At 43.4% G+C, this 26,426-nt stretch overlaps 1 protein-coding gene across 2 annotated transcripts; it reads left to right on the forward strand.

Moving 5' to 3' along the window:
- Positions 1–778: 778 nt before the first annotated feature.
- On the forward strand, positions 779–26,413 carry slc35f4 (solute carrier family 35 member F4). Of its 2 annotated transcripts, none has more exons than XM_021584893.2 (7): positions 779–1,133; positions 23,241–23,541; positions 24,003–24,222; positions 24,353–24,478; positions 24,591–24,783; positions 24,860–24,949; positions 25,617–26,413. In XM_021584893.2, the coding sequence occupies exons 1-7, from the start codon at positions 911–913 to the stop codon at positions 25,850–25,852; spliced, it is 1,389 nt and encodes a 462-aa protein (XP_021440568.2). In that variant the 5' UTR covers positions 779–910; the 3' UTR covers positions 25,853–26,413. The 2 variants fall into 2 exon arrangements, with proteins under 2 accessions (XP_021440568.2, XP_036818909.1); XM_036963014.1 differs by lacking the exon at positions 779–1,133 and adding an exon at positions 17,755–18,673.
- Positions 26,414–26,426: the final 13 nt, after the last annotated feature.

Genomic DNA, 26,426 nt, shown 5'->3' on the forward strand with positions numbered 1-26,426 from the left:
TTCCCTTCAATAAACTGTATTTTCAGAATCAGAGGTAGTTGAGGGTATTAGGCCTACATTATGAGAAGGTATTTTACATGAACATAAGCCAGGGATAGTTAAAGAAAATATGAGAAAAATACCAGGAATTCGGCTAAAAATGACTTCAATTTAGGAAGTCTGTTCACAAAAAAAAGAAGAGATCGTGTCTCAATGTAATCAAGGTATGAAATTGTTATTTTCAAATACAATCTCTTTTTGGGCTGAGGCTAAATGCGGACAATTTGCAGTGTACAAATTATTATAATTACTTTTCAGCCCCCCAAACCACTTGACCATTTATACCCTAACCATAACGTCAACCTTATACCTAAACCTAACCTTAATTACAAACGAAAACATAATTTTTGTTTTCATTAATATTTACGATATAGCCCGCGTTAATTTAAACTGTGGCTGTGCTATCTAATGGAAATCTTGTAAAAGAGAGAGTTATCGAGATCCAAACCCACATCGACCCTTTTAGGTCTATAGCTATGCACTTGTGGAGATCTGAACTGATTTAATTTGTAGGCTATAAGAAATATGGCTAAACTACCATGTAGGCTATTAAAGGGCACAGCATGGCGCTATTACCATATTGATTGCACCTGTCAAACACTCTCAGATTTCCAAAAGGGTTTTGGGTCCATTTGGGATCGGGCCAGAGACGAGCATACTACACATGAATTTAGAAGCGATAGTGACACGCCCCCTGGTGTACGATGTATGTCATGCTCACTAAGTTCCAATAACCTTGCGCACAGTGTGGTGGAATGTGAAATGTGAATGTCCTTTCATAGCTGTTGATTGATGCCATTGATACTATCGTTCACATGGTGAGCGCGGAACACCCGAATTCTTTCCTTCTGACTGCCCGTTTTGACTTACGATGATCAGTACCGAAGGTGCTGAAAGTGGAGGGGACCAGCCCTGCTTTCGGCTGGAACCGTTGAACACGCACCTACCCAGCAAAGCGGGTGACAGCCACCTTCCCTTCGGGGACATGGACGCCCCCTCGAAAGTGACGGCCAACGGTGTGCAAGACATTGAGGATAGAATTCTGCGGATCACTGGTTATTACGGCTATTACCCGGGCTACTCCAGTCACAGAAGTAAGTCATGAAAACGACATTTATACATCTTTTTTTAAACAGTCGGAAAAGAAAGTAGCCTACAGTAGCCAGCCTAAAAGTCAACTAAACGAACACGTAAAACTAAAGGGCTTTTTTCAGACAATGGCACAGATCGTAGTAGACTATGTATGACCCGCATATTATAGAGGGAAAAAAGAGCTTCGCTTCCCCATATTACATTCATGTTAACCATTTATGGGGGGTTGCAGGAATAGGCCAAAACATTATCTTCACTCACAAAATGAAATAGTGATTGATGTTAATTATACTGGTTTCTACTGTTCTGTCAATCACTGAGTTGTGTTTAATGTCAGAAGTGGGCATTTGTTTTTCATTCTAAGCTGACAGTAGCTGACAGCGTTAGCTATGTCGACTAAGAGGAAGTAATGTTTCTCCTCACATCCCTATTGACTTTTGGTCTGAGACACAAACAATCAACAGCAGACAGACAGACAGTCAGCCGCAATGCAATATCATAATGTGATGCATAGCCTCAGACATATTTATTACACATTGTATAGTGACTTGATGTCTATGCAAACCATTGTGCCTGTTACCATGACTGTAGTGTTTACTTAATCATTTTACAATCTAGATGACGAGGAGTCAAAAGATGTTGAGGAGTGTATTAGATGTTGGGTGCCTATTGAATTGTTTGTTGCTGGTCATGTTAATAGTTGGCACTCTATTAAAATAGTACATCTTTTTCACGTAAACCCCCACCATTGTGCATGCATTGCAGGATACATTGGATATAATGTACTTTGTTTTTTTGCCACCTCAGAGTACTAGAAGAAGCTGCAAGCAGTATGCCTGGGCCACCCTTAATTGGATTGATCTTGATTTGCTATAAATCTACATTTGCTGTGGTGAACCCATGGTTTGAGATGAACCTAGATTTAATTATATGGGTTGTTCATGGGATCTCTGTCTAGGAGCTCTGTAAAGTGGCAAAATCACCATATACATCCCCTTTACCAATGACAGCAGGAAGAAAGAAAACCCTTTGGCACTCCACAATGCAATTACTGCCAGCAATATATATTACGTATAGCATATAGAGAATCTATATGAGATTAAGGCCCGTATTCTTCACGTAAAATGCTACAGTGGTCAGAAATCCTATATACTGTAATTGGTCCATTCATTGTGGTATATGTGGGTGTAAATGTAAGGAAGATCTGATACTCTTGTTGAGTACTCAATGATTCAGTGTCCCTGAGCCTGTTGCGTTTCAAACTCTGAAAAATACCCTACTGAGTTTAATTTGACGTGTCACACAAGCTCCTTTGCATTTCCTAGACGTTATATTAAAGTTAATCTACATGAATTAGTTGTGAAGTTACTCAGACCTAAAGAGCAGTATAAGTCAGTGACACACAGTATCACTCAGGGTGGATAACAAGTCTTTACCAGGCTTTAGTGCATCATACAAGAGGATTTGAGATCTTATTCAGTTATACGAGGTCATCAGCTTTCCAGGTAGACAGGGAAATAACTTTCAGCATAGCTAGGGAATGTCTGAATTGATAAGATATTTTCTTTCACACTGTTAAAGCCACTCTGGAAGATGAGCATACCATGATTTCTGTGGTATATCTGCTCAAGGAATGACATTCCATGAGTGCACCATAACCTATTGTTATGCCTCACTGACTCTCTGGATTCCTCTGCTGTAGCAATAGCTGCATCTGGGGAGGAACATGTATATCTCTCTCTTATTACATGGCTTTATTATCTTTGCTTCTTGGCATCACTTACGATAGTCTAACTAGGAAAGTAATAAACCATGTTTAAATGGACATTCCCACCTGTCTCATCTAATAAGATGAAAAAGAGCCTTCTCTAAACCAACAGTGGCATAACGAACTCTTTGGTAATATAGCCAAGGATAATGAATGGATAGGATACCATCTGTGATGAAATTACAGGTGTAAGGAGCAGGTGTTTTCAGTGTGGAGGGGAATAGCACCCGCAGTCACGTTCTTATTACACTTCTTATGACAAACCAGATGTGGGTCTCACAGAGAAGCTTTATTTGACATCTAGTCTCTATGATGTTGATGTCTGAGGGCTGCCTACCACTTGTTCGTAAGTATTTGTTTCAATTTTGAATTCAGAATTAGATGTCTCTTGAAATGTTGCATATCATTTACAAAGAGGTTGCTGTTGGGATGAAGCAAAAATAGCAGATATAGAACATTCATTTAATCTTGCCAACGCCATTGGGTAATTATATTTTTGGCCTTTTTCTGTTGACATTTTGCTTTTGTTGCCATCGGCAGTGAATTAATATTATGCCTCCAAGGAGGATCATGGACTACATTTTCAGGAAGGTTGTTGGCTAAAGTTCACATGGTGGCTGTGATGACAGTGAAATGACCAAAAATGTAACTGTTTTGCTGACATTAAGTGATAAGATAACTGACTGAAGTTGGAGTGTTGCTTTGAAATGGTAAAAATGATATAGCTTGCTCTTAACCCAGCACCAGTTCTCAGATCGATTCTGGGGACGCCTCATTGGCCCTGCTCAGCCAATTGCCCATCAGTGTCCCTTGAACAAGCGTTTTTTTAATAATTTTTAATAATTCGTGGTGTATAGTATCATGCCTGTGAAGTGCTGAGATGGCTTGTTCAGTGATCCAGAGGAGCTGTCTGGCTGGCACTGGCATCCCACTGGGCAGACTGGCAGAGGAGAGAGGAAGTGAAATGAAAGGCCTTGGCAACGTCTCTCAGCACCGGGCTAGGCTGGCAGCTCACATTAACATTGACATTGGAATAAGAACTCTGTTTGGAAACTCCAGAGACTGGAGTGTTCTCAGAACAAATATGACAAGGTACACTATGATACTTATAGCACTAAAAGTCTCCCCAGACACACAGACAACACATTCACATTTCTAGTGAATCATTTAAGATGTTCCCATCCCTAAACAATGCTCCATATCAGTGCTTGTTGACATCAAAATACAGTTGAAGTCGGAAGTTTACACACACATAGGTTGGCGTCATTAAAATTCATTTTTCAACCACTCCACAAATTTCTTGTTAGCTAACTATAGTTTTGGCAAGTCGGTTAGGACATCTACTTTGTGCATGACACAAGTAATTTTCCAAACAAGACAGATTATTTCACTTATAATTCACTGTATCACAATTCCAGTGGGTCAGAAGTTTACATACACTAAGTTGACTGTGCCTTTAAACAGCTTGGAAAATTCCAGAAAATGATGTCATGGCTTTAGAAGCTTCTGATAGGCTAATTGAAATCATTTGAGTCTATTGGAGATGTACCTGTGGATGTATTTCAAGGCCTACCTTCAAACTCAGTGCCTCTTTGCTTGACATAATGGGAAAATCAAAATAAATCAGCCAAGACCTCAGAAAAAATTGTAGACCTCCACAAGTCTGGTACACCTTTGGGAGCAATTTCCAAACGCCTGAAGGTACCACGTTCATCTGTACAAACAATAGTACGCAAGTATAAACACCATGGGACCACGCAGCCGTCATTCTGCTCAGGAAGAAGATGTGTTCTGTCTCGTAGAGATGAACATACTTTGGTGCGAGAAATGAAAATCAATCCCAGAACAACAGCAAAGGACGTTGTGAAGATGCTGGAGGAAACAGGTACAAAAGTATTTGTAACCACCATAAAAACGAGTCATATCTCGACATTACCTGAAAGGCCACTTTCAGCAAGGAAGAAGCCACTGCTCCAAAACCACCATAAAAAAGCCAGACTACGGTTTGCAACTGCACATGGGGACAAAGATCGTACTTTTTGGAGAAATGTCCTCTGGTCTGATGAAACAAAATTAGAACTGTTTGGCCATAATGACCATCGTTATGTTTGGAGTAAAAATGAGGAGGCTTGCAAGCCGAAGAACACCATCCCAACTGTGAAGCACAGGGGAGGCAGCATCATGTTGTGGGAGTGCTTTGCTGCAGGAGGGACTGGTGCACTTCACAAAATAGATCATCATGAGGAATTAAAAATTATGTGGATATATTGAAGCAACATTTCAAGACATTAGTCAGGAAGTTAAAGCTTGGTCGCAAATGGGTCTTCCAAATGGACATTGACCCAAACATACTTCCAAAGTTGTGGCAAAATGGCTTAAGGACAACAAAGTCAATGTGTTGGAGTGGCCATCACAAAGCCCTGACCTCAATCACATAGACATTTTGTGGGCAGAACTGAAAAAGCGTGTGCGAGCAAGGAGGCCTACAAACCTGACTCAGTTACACCAGCTCTGTCAGGGGGGATGGGCCAAAATTCACCCAACATATTGTGGGAAGCTTGTGGAAGGCTACCCGAAACATTTGACCCAAGTAAAAAAAAATTAAGGCAACGATAACAAATACTAATTGAGTGTATGTAAACTTCTGACCCACTGGGAATGTAATGAAAGAAACAGAAGCTGAAATGAATCATTCTCTCTACTATTATTCGGACATTTCACATTCTTAAAATAAAGTGGTGATCCGAACTGACCTAAGACAGTGAATTTTTACTAAGAGTAAATGTCAGGAATTGTGAAAAACTGAGTTTAAATGTATTTGGCTAAGGTGTATGTAAACTTCCGACGTCAAATGTATGATAGAACAACCTGCTATGTTGAACATATTTGTATTGGCTGGTAGTCAACCTACAAGCAGCAGGTGAATTGAATTACATTTTCACTCAGACATTCTTCATGTAGGCCGATGTCTGCACTCACTTTCCCCTTGTCCCTCTCTCAGCCTGCTATTTTTAACTAGTGTCTAATGGGGTGTGAGCTTTCTCTTGAACCACTAGCCCTCAGCTCTCTTGAGAATGGATAAAAAAACAATGATTTATACAGTACCAGTCAAAGGTTTGACACACCTACTCATTCAAGGGTTTTTCTTTATGTTCTACATTGTAGAATAATAGTGAAGACATCAAAACTATGAAATAAAACAAAAAAAAGTTTTAAACAAATCAAAATAAAGTTTTAAACAAATCACTACCCTCTGTAGCGCCTTGCAATCGGAGGCCAGGCAGTTGCCATATCAGGCGATGTTGCAACTAGTCAGGATGCTCTCAATGGTGACACTGTAGAACCTTTTGAGGATCTGAGGACCAATACCAAATCTTTTCAGTCTCCTGAGGGGGTATAGGCGTTGTCGTGCCCTCTTCATAATTGTCTTGGTATGTTTGGACCATGATAGTTTGTTGGTGATGTGGACACCAAGGAACTTGAAGCTCTGAACCTGCCCCACTAGGAACTTGAAGCTCTCAACCTGCTCCACTACAGCCCCGTTGATGAGAATGAGGGCATGCTCAACCCTCATTTTCCTGTAGTCCACAATGATCTCCTTTGTCTTGATCACGTTGAGGGAGAGGTTGCTGTCCTGGCACCACACTTCCAGGTCTCCGACCTCGTCCCTATAGGCTGGAAACTATGCAGTATTTTGTTTTTTATGTACTATTTCTTACATTGTTACCCCAGGAAATCTTAAGTCTTATTACATACAGCCAGGAAGAACTATTGGATATAAGAGCAACGTGAACTTACCAACATTATGACCAGGAATACGACTTTCTCGAAGCGGATCCTCTGTTTGGACCACCACCCAGGACAATGGATCGGATCCCAGTAGGCAACCCAAAACAATGGCACCGCAGAAGGGTCAGACGGAGCGGTCTTCTGGTCAGGCTCGCCCACCGCTCCCGAGTATATCACTCGCCAATGTCCAGTCTCTTGACAACAAGGTAGACGAAATTCGAGCAAGTGTTGTCTTCCAGAGAGACATCAGAGATTGTAACATTCTCTGTTTCACAGAAACATGGCTCACTCGGGACACGTTATCAGAGTCGGTACAGCCACCCGCATCTCGCATCTACCAAGAGAATTCTCTTCGATTATAATCACAGCCGTGTACAGTGCCTTGCGAAAGTATTCGGCCCCCTTGAACTTTGCGACCTTTTGCCACATTTCAGGCTTCAAACATAAAGATATAAAACTGATAGAGACATACCCCAAGCGACTTACAGCTGTAATCGCAGCAAAAGGTGGCGCTACAAAGTATTAACTTAAGGGGGCTGAATAATTTTGCACGCCCAATTTTTAAGTTTTTGATTTGTTAAAAAAGTTTGAAATATCCAATAAATGTCGTTCCACTTCATGATTGTGTCCCACTTGTTGTTGATTCTTCACAAAAAAATACAGTTTTATATCTTTATGTTTGAAGCCTGAAATGTGGCAAAAGGTCGCAAAGTTCAAGGGGGCCGAATACTTTCGCAAGGCACTGTATATCCCCCCCCCCCCGCCCTCCCTCCCCCCAAGCAGACACCTTGATGGCCCTGAAAGAACTTCATTGGACTATGTAAACTGGAAACCTCATATCCTGAGGCCGCATTTATTGTAGCATGGCATTTTAACAAGGCTAATCTGAAAACAAGGCACCCTAAATTTTATCAGCATATCGAATGCGCGACCCGGGCTGGCAAAATTCTGGATCATTGCTACTCTAAATTCCGTGACGCATACAAAGCCCTCCCTCGCCCTCCTTTCGGCAAATCTGACCACGACTCCATTTTGTTGCTCTCAGCCTATAGACAGAAACTAAAACTGGAGACACCCATGCTCAGGTCTGTTCAACACTGGTCCGACCAACCTGATTCTATGCTTCAAGATAGCTTCGATCACGTGGACTGGGATATGTTCCGGATAACCTCAGACAACAACATTGATGTATACGCTGATTCGGTGAGCGAGTTTATTAGCAAGTGCATCGGTGATGTTGTACCCACGGTGACTAGTAAAAAACCTTGATGGCAGCATTCTCGCAAAACTGAAAGTGCGAACCACTGCTTTTAATCATGGAAAGGTGACCGGAAACATGAACGAATACAAACAGTGTAGCTATTCCCTCCGCAAGGCATTCAAACAAGCTAAGCGTCAGTATAGAGACAAAGTAGTGTCGCAATTCAACAGCTCAGACACGAGACATATGTGGCAGTCAATCACGGATTTCAAAAAGAAACCAACCCTGTCGCGGACACTGATGTCTTGCTCCCAGACAAACTAAACAACTTTTTTGCTAACTTTGAGGACAATACAGTGCCACTGACACGGACCGCTACCAAAACCTGCGGGCTCTCCTTCACCGTAGCCAACGTGAGTAAAACATTTAAACGTGTTAACCCTCGCAAGGCTGCCGGCCCAGACTGCATCCCTAAACGCGTCCTCAGAGCATGCGCAGACCAGCTGACTAGTGTGTTTACGGACATGTTCAAATCAATCCCTATCCTAGTCTGCTGTTCCCATATGCTTCATGAAGGCCACCATTGTCCCTGTTCCCAAGAAAGATAAGGTAACTGAGCTAAACGACTATCGCCCCATAGCACTCACTTCCATCATCATGAAAGTGCTTTGAGTGACAAGTCAAGGATCATATCACCTCCACCCTACCTGACACCCTAGACCCACTCCAATTTGCTTACCGCTGCAATAGGTCCACAGACGACGCAATCACAATCACACTGCATATTGCCCTAACCCATCTGGACAAGAGGAGTGTTGATTACAGCTCAGCATTAAACACCATAGTACCCTCCAAACTCGCCATTAAGCTCAAGACACTGGGTCTCGAACCCACCCTGTGCAACTGGGTCCTGGACTTTCTGACGGGCCGCCCCCAGGTGGTGAGGGTAGGAAACAACATCTCCACCCCGCTGATCCTCAACACTGGGGCCCCACAAGGGTGCGTTCTCAGCCCTCTCCTGTACTCCCTGTTCACCCATGAGTGTGTGGCCATGCACGCCTCCAACTCAATCATCACGTTTGCAGACGACACTACAGTGGTAGGCTTGCTTACCAACAATGACGAGACGGCCTACAGGGAAGAGGTGAGGGCCCTCGGAGTGTGGTTTCAGGAAATAACCTCACACTCAACGTAAACAAAACAAAGGAGATGATCGTGGACTTCAGGAAACAGCAGAGGGACCACCCCCCTATCCATATCGACGGGACAGTAGTGGAGAAGGTGGAAAGTTTTAAGTTCCTCAGCGTACACATCACGGACAAACTGAAATGGTCCACCCACACAGACAGCGTGATGAAGAAGGCGCAACAGTGCCTCTTCAACCTCAGGAGGCTGACGAAATTTGGCTTGTCACCAAAAACACTCACAAACTTTTACAGATGCACAATTGAGAGCATCCTGTCGGACTGTATCACAGCCTAGTACGGCAACTGCACCACCCTCAACTGTGAGGCACTCCAGAGGGTAGTGAGGTCTGCACAACGCATCACCGGGGGCAAACTACCTGCCCTCCAGGACACCCACACCACCCGATGTCACAGGAAGGCCAAAAAGATCATCAAGGACAACAACCACCCGAGCCACTGCCTGTTCACCCCGCTATCACCCAGAAGGCGAGGTCAGTACAGGTGCATCACAGCTGGGACCAAGAGACTGAAAAACAGCTTCTATCTCAAGGCCATCAGACTGTTAAACAGCCATCATTGAGTGGCTGCTGCCAATATACTGACTCAATCTCTAGCCACTTTAATAATTAAGAATTGGATGTAATAAATGTATATCACTAGTCACTTTAAACAATGGCACTTTATATAATGTTTACATACCCTTCATTACTCATCTCATATGTATATACTGTACTCTATACCATCTACTACATCTTGCCTATGCCGTTCGGCCATCGCTCATCCATATATTTATATATACATATTCTTGTTAATTCCTTTACACTTGTGTGTATAAGGTAATTGTTGTGCAATTGTTAGATTTACTTGTTAGATATTACTGCACGGTCGGAACATCTGCTAACCATGTGTATGTGACCAATACAATTTGATTTGATTTTTACGCCTATGTAGATATTCCATAAAAAAATCTGCCATTTCCAGCTACAATAGTCATTGACATCATTAACAATGTCTACACTGTATTTCTGATCAACCGGATTTTATTTTAATGGACAAAATATGTGCTTTTCTTTCAAAAATGACATTTCTAAGTGACCCCAAACTTTTGAACGGTAGTGTGTATATATATACAGTATTAATCAGTTTTCCTCTTGTCATGTCAGTCATTGCATTTCTTCGAGAGCAGAACTTGTCAGAAATGTCCAGATCAACTAGCCCATGTCAGCTAACGTTTTTTAGCTAGGTTTCTTGGCCCATTGATTTTGTTGTAGTGTTTCAGCCACTCAAATATCACAGGGATACACATTAGACATGGCAAAATGTATAGAATTGCAATAACATTTTCTTTATAACTGCAAAATGTTCTCTGCACCCCATGACAACATGTGTAGAATTGTAGGAAATAAACTTTAAACTTGCAAAATGTTCTCTCCCCCACAAGAGGTGTGAACAGTTTGTGTCATGAACAGTACTTGTGCGCGCGGGGGGTTGTTTTGGAGCACCTCCGTCTTGGCACTACCCCACCATTGTAAAATAAAGTTATGCATTTATTAATGTAATGTTTATTCTATTACATACTTTTAAATTATATTATGTGAGCTAAACTTACCGCTGCCTTAGGAAGTCTCTGCTAGTCGAAACACGTTGCAGTTGTGCATCCTGATGTACTATGCTAACTGCTTCTATATGTATTATTCTAAAGTTAATTGCAACATACTGGCTGCCTACTTGTCTTCTTTCTTGGATTACCCACCATTTAGGGGCCTACCTTCCCACTGCCCTCATTTCACCTGTGAGCTAAACATAAAAATAAAAAATGACTTCTTAAAGTAACATATGTTGAAAGTCCTAATGTTACTGTCCCCACTACATCAACACAAATACATCAGAAATACTGTAGAATTCCACTCATTCCTATTGAGGAGTGCCAATATGACCGAACGGTGGCTTCAAAGCCTCTCACTGGCCAATACATAGCATCAGCAATAGGATGTACATGCATCATTGGTAAAAGCCCTACAAAGTAATTGGTGTAATATTTCTTAAAAATGGTTTAATAAGGAATCCTGTGTGTTTGCCAATGTAGCAAACATACAAACATGGGAGGCAAATTAAGAATCTAGCTGCTTAGGATAGGTGATTAAGGCTAACTCAGCATACACTTCTTAAAAGTGTGCTTGACCACATATTCTCAGTGTTTGTGAGACTTTAGCAACAGTATAGCACAGTATAAAACAGGTGGAGGAAATGCATATACCTGCAATACCACGCAGATCTCTACTCCATTAATGGATTGACTGTTAGAGGTGGGGGTTTCCATGCATTGTCCCCTCTCTCCTCTGGTCATTATTTTCCTTAGCTTACGCCAAACAGCAGCATAGTACCTTTTCAGTATATCCAGTCCTCCAGCAGTCTCATAGTGCCCTCTTGTGGTCTATTATCTAAACCTCAGCGTCAAGTCTCCTTCAGTCCTCCAATGAAATTACAGCTAGTAAAAGGGGAGCTGTGACTGGAAGTCTACTTAGCCTTATTACTACCTGCATGTATAAATCAACATGGAGAGCTCCTTAAACCACACCCACTCTGACATCCATTATCTCCCTAGAAGAACCACTGAATACACATAACATGGGCACATCTATGGCATATGGTGCTCCTTATTTGCATTAGTTAACAAATACTTAAGATGACCAAAGTCCTATTGGTACACAGTTACAGTTACATCATACAGAAAAGAATGGGTAATGCTTCTAACTACTGCTCCTAGTCTGCTATTCTCCATTATGCCCACTAGATGTCCCCCTCTTAAAACTTGTGATTTCTTCATCAACAGATGATGGGCATTGGTTTTAATCATCAATCTTAGCTTCACAACCTCACACTATTTTGTATAGTCCTGTAATTATTTAATATGTTTAAGAACAATGTAGATGAACATTCTATGCTTTGTTATAATCATATGGGTAGTCAGAATACTATAATACCACTGCCTACTCTAATACGTTATTTCAGGAACTCTCTCTCCTCTCTGTCCTCTCGTCCTTTTCCTACTCATCTCTGAGACGTACTGATTAGCAGAGAGATGCATAAAGACAAAGGGCTGTATGGTGGCAGAGGGACATGGGCTAATCTGAATGACAAAGGCCCTGAATGGGGCTACTGCGTCAGTGTACTGGGCCAGAGCACACCAGAACAACGCCGTTGCTATGGAGGAGTGCTGAGTTTTTTGGGGGGACCTGTGCCCTGGTCCAAGATGCAACAGCAGCACTGTGTTGGCCACGGATAAACCCTGGTCGGGGGTCTCTGGGGTTGTGATGAGAGGGGGAAGTGTTTGGTAGGTCTGAGGTGGAGATGTGTATCATTGGGATCATTGAGAGGGCTTGTCCCAGTCCTTATGGCCATCCCATCCCAGCACTAGGACTGAGAGTCACACCAGATGTTCCATCTCACCAGCTGCTGTTGTTGCTCTACTCTACCAACCTAACATGTGGCTGAAAGCAAACATCCCTCAGATGAATGAACATGTTTCAATAAGACGTTTAATAACAATGCTAGTTAGTTTAACTGTTTTGAACTCTAAACACAGATAGGACCCATGGAAATTCATTTGCTCAGGCATTAATCATGCAAACATTATTTTTTTTATTGTGGCACAGCATCAGTGGGATTTAAACCTATGCTCTTCTGTTCTCTATCTATGGAATTAGTCCACTGTGCCACCAGGATGGAGCTAGCATGCCATGTTTTTTTTTTTATTCATTCAAAGCTGTTCATTTAAGTCTATTCAAACAGACCCCATTTCAAAGGAAACAAACACTCATTAAGATCAGGTGTGGCCAATTAGTGGGCGCTGCAACACACCTGAACACACTTAACAAGACAGAGGATAGAGAGAGTTTTGTTGATGCTAAAAGGAATGTATGTTTTTTAAATACAATTTTTAAAACGTTCTCTGAACGTTACTAAAGTTTTCTTGTGGTTTTGATGGAAAGTTTTCTTAATGTTTTCTGACAAATTTGAGAACATGACTTTAAATAGAACCACGAGGAAACCTGCAGGAAGCATTATGCTGAAGTACTGAAATTCCCACAGAAGAACGCTGTTTCTTAACGTTCTCTGAACTATTTGAGAACATTCCCAATGTCAAACCAGTTGGAGAACATTCATAGAACATGACCAAATTTTAAATTAAACGTAACCATGTTTGAACTTCTAGGAAACGTTCTGTTAAAGTAATGAAATACCAAGAAAATAATTTATTTTTGTCAAGTTCCTTAAAAGTGCACTATGCACCTTTCAATTTTGTGGGGAGTAGTTTGCCTTATTTCAGTTTATGTGACAAAAGATTTTTTGTGAATTTGGTCAGGTCGCCCCAAAAAGTTACATATTGCAGCTTTAAATGTGCAGAGAATGTTCTAAAGCCTAGCAACTATCCTGCACCATTCCCAGAAATTGTGGGAAGATTGTATGCAAAATAACCATAGGCCAACCACACTCTCACCAAACTCTAAGAAACATGTGGTTCTCTGAATGTTATGTGCTAGCTGGGAAGCCAGCTCCAGACTCCACTTTTAAGGAACAGTGAAGCACTATGATCTGCCATGCTCTCTGTAGCCTTGCCAGGATTATGACTGATAAGAATTGGAGAGGAGAGACAAGAGAGCGGGAAGGGAGGTCAGAGTGACACTGATATAGTGACAGAGAGAGGCAGGAGTACACATTTCCTGGTAACTGTAATCAATGGGAAGGTGCTGCAGCACTGGTTCACTGCACTGTTGTTCACATCTCTGGTGAAATACTGCTCACTTGAGCAATACATAACTCTCATCCCCAGCTGGCGTTGATTTTACTGGCTTGGGAGTATGCAGGGTGGAGGATTTATATTACAGGGTGCTGAACCTCTGCTCTGTGACTCACCTCCTTAATGCTGTAGTATGCTATTGATGTATAGGCCGAAGTGACAGCGGGGCCCATTAGAACGTTTGATTGTGAAAACTGCTGAGAGAGGCAGGATGACCGGGAGAGATTGCACTGTTAGATGGAAACTCCTGACCACACTCACATGGGCCATGAGTATGCCCTGTGCTCACACCTCTGCTGGGGCATACTGGGATACCTACAGGTGGTGTGTCTCCTCTCCTGTGAAGGATGAGCTTAATAAAACAGTAAAGCAGTGGGCACTCTCCTCAATCATTCTCCTCAATCACTCTCCTCAATCAAAAACAATAGCATGAACAGGGAGTAAAACATTTAATTTCTGATACCCTGTTTTCCCCTGTGAAAATACTTTGCAGCTACAGTTTTTGTATCTGGTCCCTGCTCTCTCCAGCCCCCCTTTCTGTGGGCATGACAGAGCACCATGAAGTGGGCTGAATGTGGGGGTGTTGGAGAGAGGATGTGCAGCCAGACTCTCCTCATCTAGACTCTGGGAGATTGTACTGCAGCAGATCTCCCTGTCGTGAGGTGTATTGAGGCAGCCTGGTCACATAGACTAGACGTAACATGGTAGGTAAATCCGGGACACTCAAATGAGTATGATGTTATGCTTGGTATTATCACATAAGACAGAATGTTGTTTAAGGAAAAAACTAAAGTAGGAATTTGCGACATATCATACGTTTTGCAGATCCGTAACATATTGTATGAATTACAATAGAGCCCCACAGTGTGTCACAGTTTCTGTGTTATTTGATTGTTGTTTCCTTAGCTTACCGTTGGAGGGCACCCTTACACTGTTTTCTAGTTTCCAGGTTACCCTGATTATTACTTATGGGATTCACCTGTGTTTAATTACCTTCTCTGGTCACCTGGTTGCCTTGTTATTTAGATTCCTCAGTTGGCCTGTATCTTTGCTTAGGTCTCATGTTTTATTAGTGTGCTCTTGTGCGGTTGCCTTGATTCTGTTAAGACGCCATGGAAAAGTTCTGGATTTACCCTTACCTCTCCTTGCTGTGTTTCTCTGTGCCTGGGTTCAAGTTCGTACTGGCATTATTATTAAGGTAGACCTAAGACTGCTATGGACCCAGCAGAGATTTTTCAATCGTCCTAGGAACATTCCGAACTCCACCATTTACGGTCGGCTCTCACCCACCATGGAACTGTGATTGGTCGCCATGAGGCGCGGCAGCAGACATTAGCGGATGATTTAAGAACTCTTGTGTACGCTCTGCAGACAGGACAGACGGGAGCAACGGCTGCTGCACCTGTGGCTGTTCCTAATACTCAACTCCCTACCAGCTCAGGGTCTTCCTCCCTTCAGGAAGCCTCATCTTCCGGCACCGGAGCGATATGAGGGGCATCCTGGGAGGTGTTGTGGATTCCTGCTCCAATGCTCGCTGGCCTTCGAGCTGCAGGCATCAATGTTTCCCACTGAGCGTTTTTTTTTGATCACCCCATCAGTGGCAGGAACACTGCTCAAAGACTCATTGTGCTTCGGCAGGGCAGCCGGAGCGTAGCTGATTACACCACTGACTTTCGGACGCTCGCCGCTGAGTGTGGTTGGAATACAAAGGCACTTCACTCAGCCTTTCTGAACGGACTCAGCCAAGTTCTCAAGGATAAACTGGCTTCCTGGGACAACCCTGACACTCTGGATGAGCTTATCATTTTGGCCACCTGGATTGACAACCAGCTTTGGGAATGTTGTCGTGAAAGGACGAAGTGGTTCTGAGCTGTTTCCAGTATTTCCGCTCTGGAGAGTAGGTGCAGGAATAACAGGCAACGTTGTCTTTACTGTGGATAATCTGGACATTTCCGTGCCTCCTGTCCCGAGCTGACGGGAAAGGGGACGACTCGTCAGTAGATGGGAGAATACTGGGGAGTCAGATACAGTCTCCAGCTGCCGACACGGTACACACCTTGCTTCCAGCCAACCTGCGGTGGGACAATGGGCAATTGGACATTCCTGCTTTCAATGACTCTGGGGCTACCGGCTGTTTTTTGGATCGCACATTAGCTCGCCAACAGGGACTGACTCTCACTAAGCTGGACATTCCATTGTCGGTCACTGCGCTGGATGGTCAACCCCTAGGGTCTGGGAAGGTGACGCAACTCACCATGCCTATTCAGCTGCGAGTTCTGGATTATCATGTGGAGTTTATCCAGTTGCATTTGGTGTATTCTCTCTCAGGTTTAGAGACTGCAGCCAGGCGCTGGTGGCTGGTTTTATTCAGCCATCCACTTCACCTGCAGGAGCGGGTTTTTCTTTGTTTGAAAGAGGGATGGGGGATCCCTGTATCGATTACCAGGGTTTAAATAACATTACCATCAATAACCATTTCTCTCTTCCTCTTTTGTCGTCAGCCTTTGAGAGACTACAGGGAGCTACAGTTCTCAAAATTGGATTTACAGAACACGTACAATCTGGTGCGTATCAGACAGGGAGACGAGTGGAAGACAGCGTTCAAAACCCCAAATGGACATTATCAGTACCGTGTCATGCCATTTGGACTTACAAATGTTCCGGCCATTTTCCAGGCCCTGGTTATTGATGTGCTGCGCGACTTCCTTCACCAGTTCAGGTTGTGTACCTGGATGACATCCTTATCTTCTCCAGGTCCATGGTTGAACACATCCAACATGTTAACCAGGTTATTCAAAGCCTCCTCTCTCACCACTTGTTTGTGAAGGCTGAGAAGTGTGAGTTTCACATTCCTCAGATCTCGTTCCTGGGGTACATCGTGTCTCAGTGCTGTGTATGTATGGACTCCCAAAAGGTAGAAGCGGTGGTCAACTGGCCGCGGCCCAGCACTGTCAAGCAATTCCAGCGTTTTTGAGGTTTTGCTCATTTCTACTGGAGATTTGTGAGACTTTAGTTCGGTGGCTGCGCCATTGACAGCGCTCACCAAGGGCTCGGCATGTAAGCTGGACCCCTGCTGCTGAGAAGGCGTTCCAGGACCCTTACCTCTGCTTGCTGTGTTTCTCTGCGCCTGGGTTCGAGTTCATACTAGCATTTTTGTTACATAGTGGAGGTGTCATACCCATAAAACCTAGCAGTCAAACAGGGAAATGATTCCAATAGTTTTTACTCCATACATTTTTTCCCATTGGGGATTTTAGAAACACTTAAAATAAGGGTTGTGTTTTGTGTAGGCTTACCCTGGCATGACGTTTTGATAACCATGTAAATCTCTCTAAGACAGAGTGAATTTTATCAATATATTCAGTTTTATTTTTTGAAAAATATGTAAAAATGCTAATTAGCATCAAAGTAGACATCTTCCAAGGCTATAAATCTATAACTTCCAGCACGTCCTCTCTAGCTGACACCTTTGCTAACAGGTATGGTGTCAATTTAAAACTTGTACAATCTAACCAATTTATTCATTGCTACATTTAGCTAACATTAGATAGTTAATCCAAAGATTCTTACTTTTGCCAAATCGAGGCAGTCTTGTCCAGATCATCTTTGCATTTTGTAGTTCTTTATGATAGACACATTAGCAGCCAATTAGCATTTCATTTTGGGGGGGTAAATACAGGCAAATATATTGGTAAAAGTCACCTTGGCCTTGAGCGATTAATAAGGTTATCAAAATGTCCTGCCAGTGTAAGCCTACATGGAGCACAGCCCTTATTTGAAGTGTTTCTAAAACAAAATCCTATGGGAAAAATGAATGGTGGAAAAACAATTGGAACCATTTCCCTGTTTAACTGCTAAGTTTTATGGGTATTATGAATCCCTCTGTGGTACTCTATTCGTAACATATCATATGAAATGGATGATGGGCGTCCACAAATTAATACATAACATATCATACTAATTGGAGTTTTACTATCTTACGTCTACCCCAGGTTGAGTGAGTCCAGGTTGAGTGAGTCCAGGTTGAGTGAGGAATTAGGGGTGCATAGGTAAGTCCTTTCCCATTCTCAGTTAAATTAATTTGTGTTACAGTGGCACAAGCAACAGGACAGGACCTTAATAAATAATCTAAGACTGAAGGAGTAGTGAAGTAGGAGAGAAGTGCCAGCAGAGGAGCGAGAGGGGGAGAGAGAAAGAGGGAGAGAAAGAGGGGGGGGATGCTTGGTTACCTTCCAAACAAAGCATCTGATTTGCACAGCAAACGAAGAGGAGGGGAAAGCAACGGAGGAGGAATGAAAGGAAAGAGATGAAGGGAGTGATTGCACGGTGCCACACACTTGAGTCTACCTTGAAGACGGTGTAGCGTTGGATCACGGCATGACAGCTCAACAGTAGTCTCCACTCCACAGCACTTCTACTGAGCTCCACCACTGTCCAGAGAGAAAGACAACATCTAAGTAAGAAACAGTGAGGGAGTCAGCTCAACTGATCGTGAAGGAGGGAGAGACAGAACTAAAGAAGAAGATAGAAGATGCACATCAATAGACATTTAGAAAGAAGAAGCGGATAGAGAGCTAAAGCAAGCTGCCTGTGGATGAGCCAGGAGCCCGGGGATGCAGAGGGATTGCAGGAGGAACGTAGCAGCAGCAGCCTAGCCAGGAGGACAGACAACATACACACATCCCAGAGAGGAACTGTTGGCTCTGCCCCCTAGTGGAGGATGAAGAAGCATTCAGCCAGAGTGGCTCCTCTCAGCTCCTACAGCTCCCAGGTCCTCACCTGCTCCATCTCCGAAGGTAAAAACTCCTGATTGGGGGTAGGGGACAGGGAAAAAGGGATGGAGTCTCACCCTAGGTGCCATGTCTCGGACATGTGTGTGTACATTTGTGTTTGCATATGCGTGTCTGTCTACGATGGGCAGCATTGGAAACTCATCAAACCCTTCTATAAGAGCAGAGATATGCGTGGTGATTACCATATATTTGTGCATTATTAATGCCTATAGCTAAACGACTCAGTTGCAGTGGCAGTTTTGCTGTTTTTACATATTAATACTTGTGTAATAGGGCTTGGTGTTAAGTGGTCGTTGCATGGCTCATTAAATCAACCCCAAATGGCAGAGTATGAGAGAGAAAGAGAAAGAAAGAGAGAGGGAGGAAGGGAAGGAGGGAGGGTTAAGGTAGCTAAAACAAATTACGATGTGTCCAGTCCTAGTATAATTGTGTGCTCTGGGCTTTCTTTGATTAAGTAAAGAGCACATGATGTGCCCTCCACAGAATAGTGCATGCTGGGCTTCTTGTTAAGTCTATTAAATGTCACAATGGCATGAACATTATATAAACAGTATAAATTATGTAAACAATGTAAAGTTATCAAGTAGACTATTATCTTGTGATTATTCAAAATCATACACAATCAGATTAATGATTATATTACCAATCAACTGTTAGGATTATTTCAATATTTCCACTTGAATGACAATGTATTACAGAACTATGAGAAACTTCCATGCCTTTGCTCTTCCCCATTCTTTGGGAGGGGATACAGAACTTATCGACAGGGACTGTGATATCACAGTGTGTGTTTAGTTGTCATTTGTGCCACACAATTGATATTGACAATCCAAACAGGCTGGCTGCTTGGCTGTTCTCACATCTTTTCCTTCTTGCTTACCTGTCTTGTATGTGATTAGTTTTAGGCTAAACCTATTTAGATCTGGACATGGGTACCGCATCCTTTAAATGTACAGGCCTCTCCACAGCCATACACTGTTTCTAAGGATGTGAGTTCCATACCATTGCCTTGGTGTCTATTTTGCAGAGATGAACAAAATATAAATTTAATCAATTAATCCATGTATTTTTGTCTCTCCTGGGATGGAATAAATGCACTGCCTGACTCCTGTATACCACTGCATGCCATCTAGGAACATCAGTGTTTGCATTTCTCACCTTTGCTTATGAGTCAACTCAAAACATAGCTTTGGGCTTAATACAGGATGTATAGGTAGCTAGGTAAACACTTACTAAACAGCATTGCTTAGAGATATTCCTGTCCTTTGCAATACCTTAGCCAAATGATGCTGTCAAGTGTCCAGACTACAGCTTGTGAGATACTGTAGGTTTCCTTTATGGTTTTGCTAAGCTATTCTTTGCTGTGCCATACCATATTGTCTGTTATAGAATCGCAAATGTAGCCAATACTTCAGCATTAATGAGGTGGAATGTGGAATTATAGTTTTGTTTTAAAATCCGCATCCTGGCAAAGGATCACAGTGTGGTGCTTTTGCCTGGGGAAACAGGATGCTAGCAAGCCTACAATGTGTTGCTCTCTGCACCTAGCACCCATTACAGTACTGTACAGTGAATTATGTCCTCTCAGTATGGGCAAGATCTTTGAGTGGTTAATGAACCTCAGAGAGAGGAGGACAAAGAAATGTAGCTCAGCATACAAAATCTACATCCAGACACGCTCATAGAAATGATGTTACTTCTGGTTTTAAATCATGCAGTTCTGGATCGTCTCCCATACTCCCCTTAAGGTCTGGCTGTCTGTCCCTATCTGGGACAAAGTGAGATAAAAACTTTAAGAGAAAACATGTAATCAATCTTTAGTTTTAAGGCATAAAACTCTATAAAAGATGTAAGTCCACGTGCCAAGTCTTACATTTCCTGGATATATATTGGAGGGGACATTTTCATCCAAAAGTAAAACTCTGCACTGTACGCCAAGATCCCAAGCCAAATTGACAGAGTTCCAATTGCCAGTGAAAGTTAGCTACTGTATCTAATTGGGTGGCAGGTAATTTAGCAGTTAGAGCATTGAGCCAGTAATCAAAAGGTTTCTAGTTTGAATCCCGAGCTGACTAGGTAAAAAATCTGTCAATCTGCCCTTAGTCCTAATTGCTCCCGGGTTGCCGTCAATCATGGCTGATCCAATACCGTGACCCCACTCTCAGTGGGAGTGGGATATGCAAAAAACACATTTCCATTTCACCACACAGGTTGTTAAGGTTACACATTGGTACGTGTGTGAAACAGGACAAATATAAGCACCCCCTATTTGACATTTTGAATTGTCACAGTAACCTCAGTTGCCACAGTAACCATGGAGCAAAGTGGGGCCGATATACAGTTTCCCTATCAAAATGATCTTTTAAAAAAAGAAGTCAAACATCACTGACTAGAACTGATTCTAATGCACTGTCTGTCTTCATCATCAGCATTGTCTGTTTGTCCAGCATTGTCTTTTCGTGTCTCTGGAAAGGCACTCTTAGGATAGATGCAATGCTCAACTAATATTATGTAGCAACTGTAGGTGTATGATTGCTGTTGAATAATGGTGTTACTGTTTGGTTTTGTCATCGTGAAGTTTATGTAGGAAACTAGCAGCATTATTGTAACTTAGGGTCAGACAGCATAAAGTGTCTTGGGTTTCAAGGACATTATCGTTCTGGATGTGCTGCCCGACGTCTTTCTTCCTACTTCTAAGGCCTTATAGTCTAACAGAAACCAGCACACACACTCTTAAGCATCTATGACATGTTAAGCCAGCAATTAATGTTACCCTTGAAAGAGTTTAATCTCATGCATATTCCATTTCATTACACTCTGCTTTCTGTTTTAGAGAACCTAAAGGGAAGAGTCACGGTATGAATCGTAGTGGTACTTTTATAGTCTTGATTGGATTTTTTTGGGGGGGGGGACGGAAGACTGCTCTGAACCAACAGTTTTCTCTCTGGGAGCAGAGGGTCGATACCTAGTGGTGCACATAGGGGTTTTATTGGATTACTTAGAGGCACTGATTGTACTCATCTTGTTTCGAGCATTGCTAATGGCCCTCCTCAAAGGTCCAAGTAGAGAGGAGCGAGAGAGCCTGCTGCTTCCTGCTATACTGTAATGTAATGTCTATAGCCATGGTGGAAATGGCTGGGCTGAACCCATAGTGCTGAACCAGCAGTCTGAGAGAGAGCAGCAAACACCCAGCACATGTCTATTTTATTCCTGCCCTGGTGTAGGTTGATCACGCTGTGGAGGCCTAGATAACGGATCCTGGATCTCCGGAAATGGACTCACATCCTCTGTGACACACACATAAAACACACACGCGTGCACACACCATTCACACCCACAGTCCATTAAGGCAATGCACCAACCAACATTATTCTGCTTTGACTGCAAAATGACTGCTGCAAGGAATAACATTCAATATAAGTCCTTACATTTCTGTTCTCGATTCCTGTTTCTCTGTAGTAGTGGGTTTGATGTGCTCACAGTTAGCTTTACGGTTCTCCTTGCTCCCAGTCTCCCTGCGCACAGTGCACCAGTCCAAAAACCACCCAGTCTGCTCTGAAGCCACTGAATGCAGATGTGCACACTCAGAGCTTTGGTAATCTAATCTCTTTACAGTCGCAAGCAACAAAAAAAAGGCAGATCTGCTAAACTTTCAACAATGTTTTCTTGCGGTTGTAAAGATGTCAGCAGTCTACCATAGTGGCCCATGTTATGTCCACTAGAGAGTCCGAGTGGAACATCTTGCTCAGTGCTCTAAAAGGAATTTTGAAAAGTCTTATAGCCAGACCTCTGAACAATCAGTCCTGTCGTTTCTTTAGAGCACAATATAAGGAATGGTAAGAAACAGGAGGCTGCCACAATTGACAAGGTTGTCATGTCTTTCTAGAGACGGATGCCACGGGATTGGGCGGACACATACATAATGTGGATCCTTTTTGGGGGTCAGGTTTCTGTGCATGTCTGAATACATGTCTATGCTAGGACCGTATCCCCTGCGTTGTATAATAACTCAATGGTGCTATTCCTGACATGGGCAACCAGCATCCAGGATGCTAAGAACACATATTTTGATCAAAGCTATGCATTAGTGCCTTTACAGCAGGCCATTCAAACTGGAGGACTGACTCACTAAGGACGAATTATCAATACTTGTTTACATATCTCAGTGAGGCAGCCAGGATAGCGTCATAGAATGGAGCTTGGAACCCATTGGTCTTTATGGAACAATCCACTCTTAATTGTCTTTGTGAAAGCTGTTCCACATCAGCTTTATTTTCAAGTGCTATGTGTTTTATTGTGGAAATGGAACATTCAAATTGACCTGTTGCTATCAACCACACACTGGAAAAACAAATACTGAAAACACATGCTTATGGCTCTTTGTCCAGAGTGTCGCTGTCCACTGTGCTGAATGGGGTGCCACTGTCCATGGTGCTGAAGGTAATGCCACTGTCCATGGTGCCGAAGCATCTTTTGTTCAGCCACACCTACACCAATGCCTCTGGTGATGCAACAAGCCTACAGTACATATCCCTCCATACTTTAACTACGGATATGTTTACCCCCACAGGAGAGGAGGGTTCTGAGTCTCATGCGGACACACCAGGCAGTGAGGCCAGTGAAGAGGGGAAATCGTACCAGACGTGTGCTAACACAGTGCTGAAGGTGCTGGGGGGCCTCCTATTGGTCCTATGTGTCTCCTCCTCTTGGGTGGGCACCACTCAGCTGGTCCAGCTCACCTTCAAGTCCTTCTCCTGCCCCTTCTTCATCTCCTGGTTCAGCACCAACTGGACCATCCTCCTCTTCCCTCTCTACTACGGAGGCCACGTGGTCACCACCAGGGACAAGCAGACGCCTATACAGAAATTCAGGTGATTGATCATGACAGTGGGGAAGGGCTTTTACAAGGTTGCACAGGCTAAGTACTGTAGCTCCTTGAGAAACCATAGACTCCATAGGCTATAATTCCAGGGTATTGAATCAGTTGTAACACCCAGACGTGTTTATGGGAGCTTCAGTGGTAGCTGCAGCAGATTTGTAAAATGCTTTCTGTTCAGTATTTGATCTCCTCCAGTGCTGTGAGACGTTGTTTATATGACACACCCCTCCTCTAATTACCATGGGCACAGGCGTGTGAAAGGGATATTAACCGCAACCATGAGAAATGGCCAGTATAATAATTTCAATGAAGCATTGACTCTCAGCCGGAAGAACGATTTTGACTTCCATCCAAAGTTTTGGAATTCCCATTTCCTCATGGGTATGGGACTAACAAATTTGAGAAGTAAATAACCTCTTCCTTTTCTCTATCCACTATAATTACATTTGTCAGAGAGTGCAGCAGGCTTTTTGGGGAGGATGGGATGACCCTCAAGCTGTTCCTGAAGAGGACAGCACCCTTCTCCATCCTGTGGACCCTGACTAACTACCTGTACCTGCTGGCCCTGAGGAAGCTGACCGCCACTGATGTCTCAGCCCTCTACTGCTGCCACAAGGCCTTCGTCTTCCTACTGTCCTGGATCGTCCTAAAGGACCGCTTCATGGGTGTACGGGTCAGTACTCTACCACTACTATTACTTCATTGGGCTTGGTCACACAGCTATCAAATGAATCATACAGGGGAGGGGAGGTAGGCACAAGTATTAATGTTGATTGGTTTACTTCCCTCATTCCTACCTGCAGATTGTGGCGGCCATAATGGCCATCACAGGCATCGTCATGATGGCTTACGCAGATGGTTTCCATGGGGACTCCATCATAGGCGTGGCCTTGGCTGTAGGCTCCGCGTCCACATCGGCTCTCTACAAGGTTAGTTTACTAAGCAGGTGCCTGTTTATACTGAAATAATTAGAATTCTCAATTAGTTTTACATAGAGTTCCATCAGTATAACATATCTGGACATTGTTTCCTCTGCTGCAGGTACTGTTTAAGATGTTCCTGGGCAGTGCCAACCTGGGTGAGGTGGCTCACTTCCTCTCTACCATGGGTGTCTTCAATCTCATCTTCATCTCCTTCATCCCCCTCATCCTCTACTTCACCAAAGTGGAGCATTGGGGCTCTCTGTCCTCGCTGCCCTGGGGATACCTGTGTGGCCTGGCTGGGCTCTGGCTGGGTGAGTGGAAACACACACACACTATTTGATCTTACTAGAAACAATATTTGTGTTAACATTGTCATTTCTCTTCCAGTGTTCAATATCCTGGTTAATGTTGGCGTGGTGCTTACCTACCCCATCCTCATCTCTATAGGGACATTGCTCAGTGTGCCCGGCAATGCAGGTAAGTGTCTGTGTGTGTGTGTGTGTGTGTGTCTGTGTGTGCGTGCGTGTGTGTGCGTGTGTGTATCTCTGAAAAATGTGTAAAGGCCTCTTTATTCTAATGCATGCAGAGGTATTGTATTCAGACGTCAGCACTTGAGACCCCAGCAACAAACAGATTACACAGCAGGTCTCACTCTCTCACCTCGGAAACCCAATCATCATTGTGCCTTCAGACGCAGCAACTATCCGTCACAAAGGGAGGATCAGGTTGCTAAGGCGACAGTAAATTCCCACAGTTATTTTCCTTAACCACAGTGGCCTGTATGAAGGTCAGTGGGTTACTACAGCTTGGCGTGGTGCAGGGGTGTAGATCTTTAGAGCAGAGAGGACATAGTGGCCCACTTGTGCTGATTGTAAGCTGCATTGTTAAGCTACATACTGTATATCCCCCCATGCAGTTCAGTTCACCCCCCCACCTTTGTCCTGCGGTTTCTGTTACTTTACGTAATCATTCAGAACATCTCTCTGTCTTTCTCCCTCTCTCTTCTATTACCTTACTTCTGCTTAATTAATCAAAACATCTCTCTCGCGCCGTACCTCCCTCCCTCTCTCCGTCCCTCCCTCTCTCCATCTCTCCCTCCCTCCGTACCTCCCTCCCTCTCTCCGTCCCTCTCTCCCATCCATAGTGGTAGATGTGTTGAAACATGAGGTGATCTTCAGTGTGGTGCGTCTGGCTGCCACCTGCATCATCTGCCTTGGCTTCCTGCTGCTGCTGCTTCCTGAGGAGTGGGACTCCGTCACGCTGCGCTTCCTCGCTGCATTCAAGAAGTCTGAGGAGCATGGAGAGGAGCTGACTGATTCCAGCATCCACACACGCAGCCGCAGCCAAGCCAATGGCGCCGTCTCAATCCCTATGGCATGACCCCCGACCCTGTCAGCTCCCATGATCCTCCAAAGGCCCATCCCATCATCAACCCCTATCCTCGCACGGTTCTACATGTCCCATCCTGGAAGCATGGCGGGATGACTCCTGTGCTGACTACAGACCAGGAAGTCCAAAATCAGGAGAACAGGAAGTGTTTCTATGGCTGAGATAAACTGTTGTGGAGTTGAATCTCCTCTGTCACTTTCCCCAGGAACTAATGGGGAGTTAAAAAGAGAACCTTACTGCTGATTTTGCTGAGCGTAAAGTTGGAAAGTCTTGAACTCTTTGCCACACCCAGTCTTGCCCCTAGACCACATAAGCCCAACTTTTAACCTGCTCCACGGACTGTATTCTGTGAATATAAATATTGACAGGGCCAGTTTGGCTCAATCTTATGTGCATTTATTGAATTTACTCAGAGGTGTATCAATAGAGTATTTACATTTGACTTCTTATATAGTATTATATACAGGAATGGGTTGGGAAACATATGCTGAACATACAGGCTCTTTTTCTTTTTTAATAAAAGTAAAATAAAGACCAATAGCTTCTTGATCAGATCGTCTCATAA

The sequence above is a fragment of the Oncorhynchus mykiss genome, chromosome 25, assembly GCF_013265735.2.
Source record: "Oncorhynchus mykiss isolate Arlee chromosome 25, USDA_OmykA_1.1, whole genome shotgun sequence".
Lineage (NCBI taxonomy): Eukaryota > Metazoa > Chordata > Actinopteri > Salmoniformes > Salmonidae > Oncorhynchus > Oncorhynchus mykiss.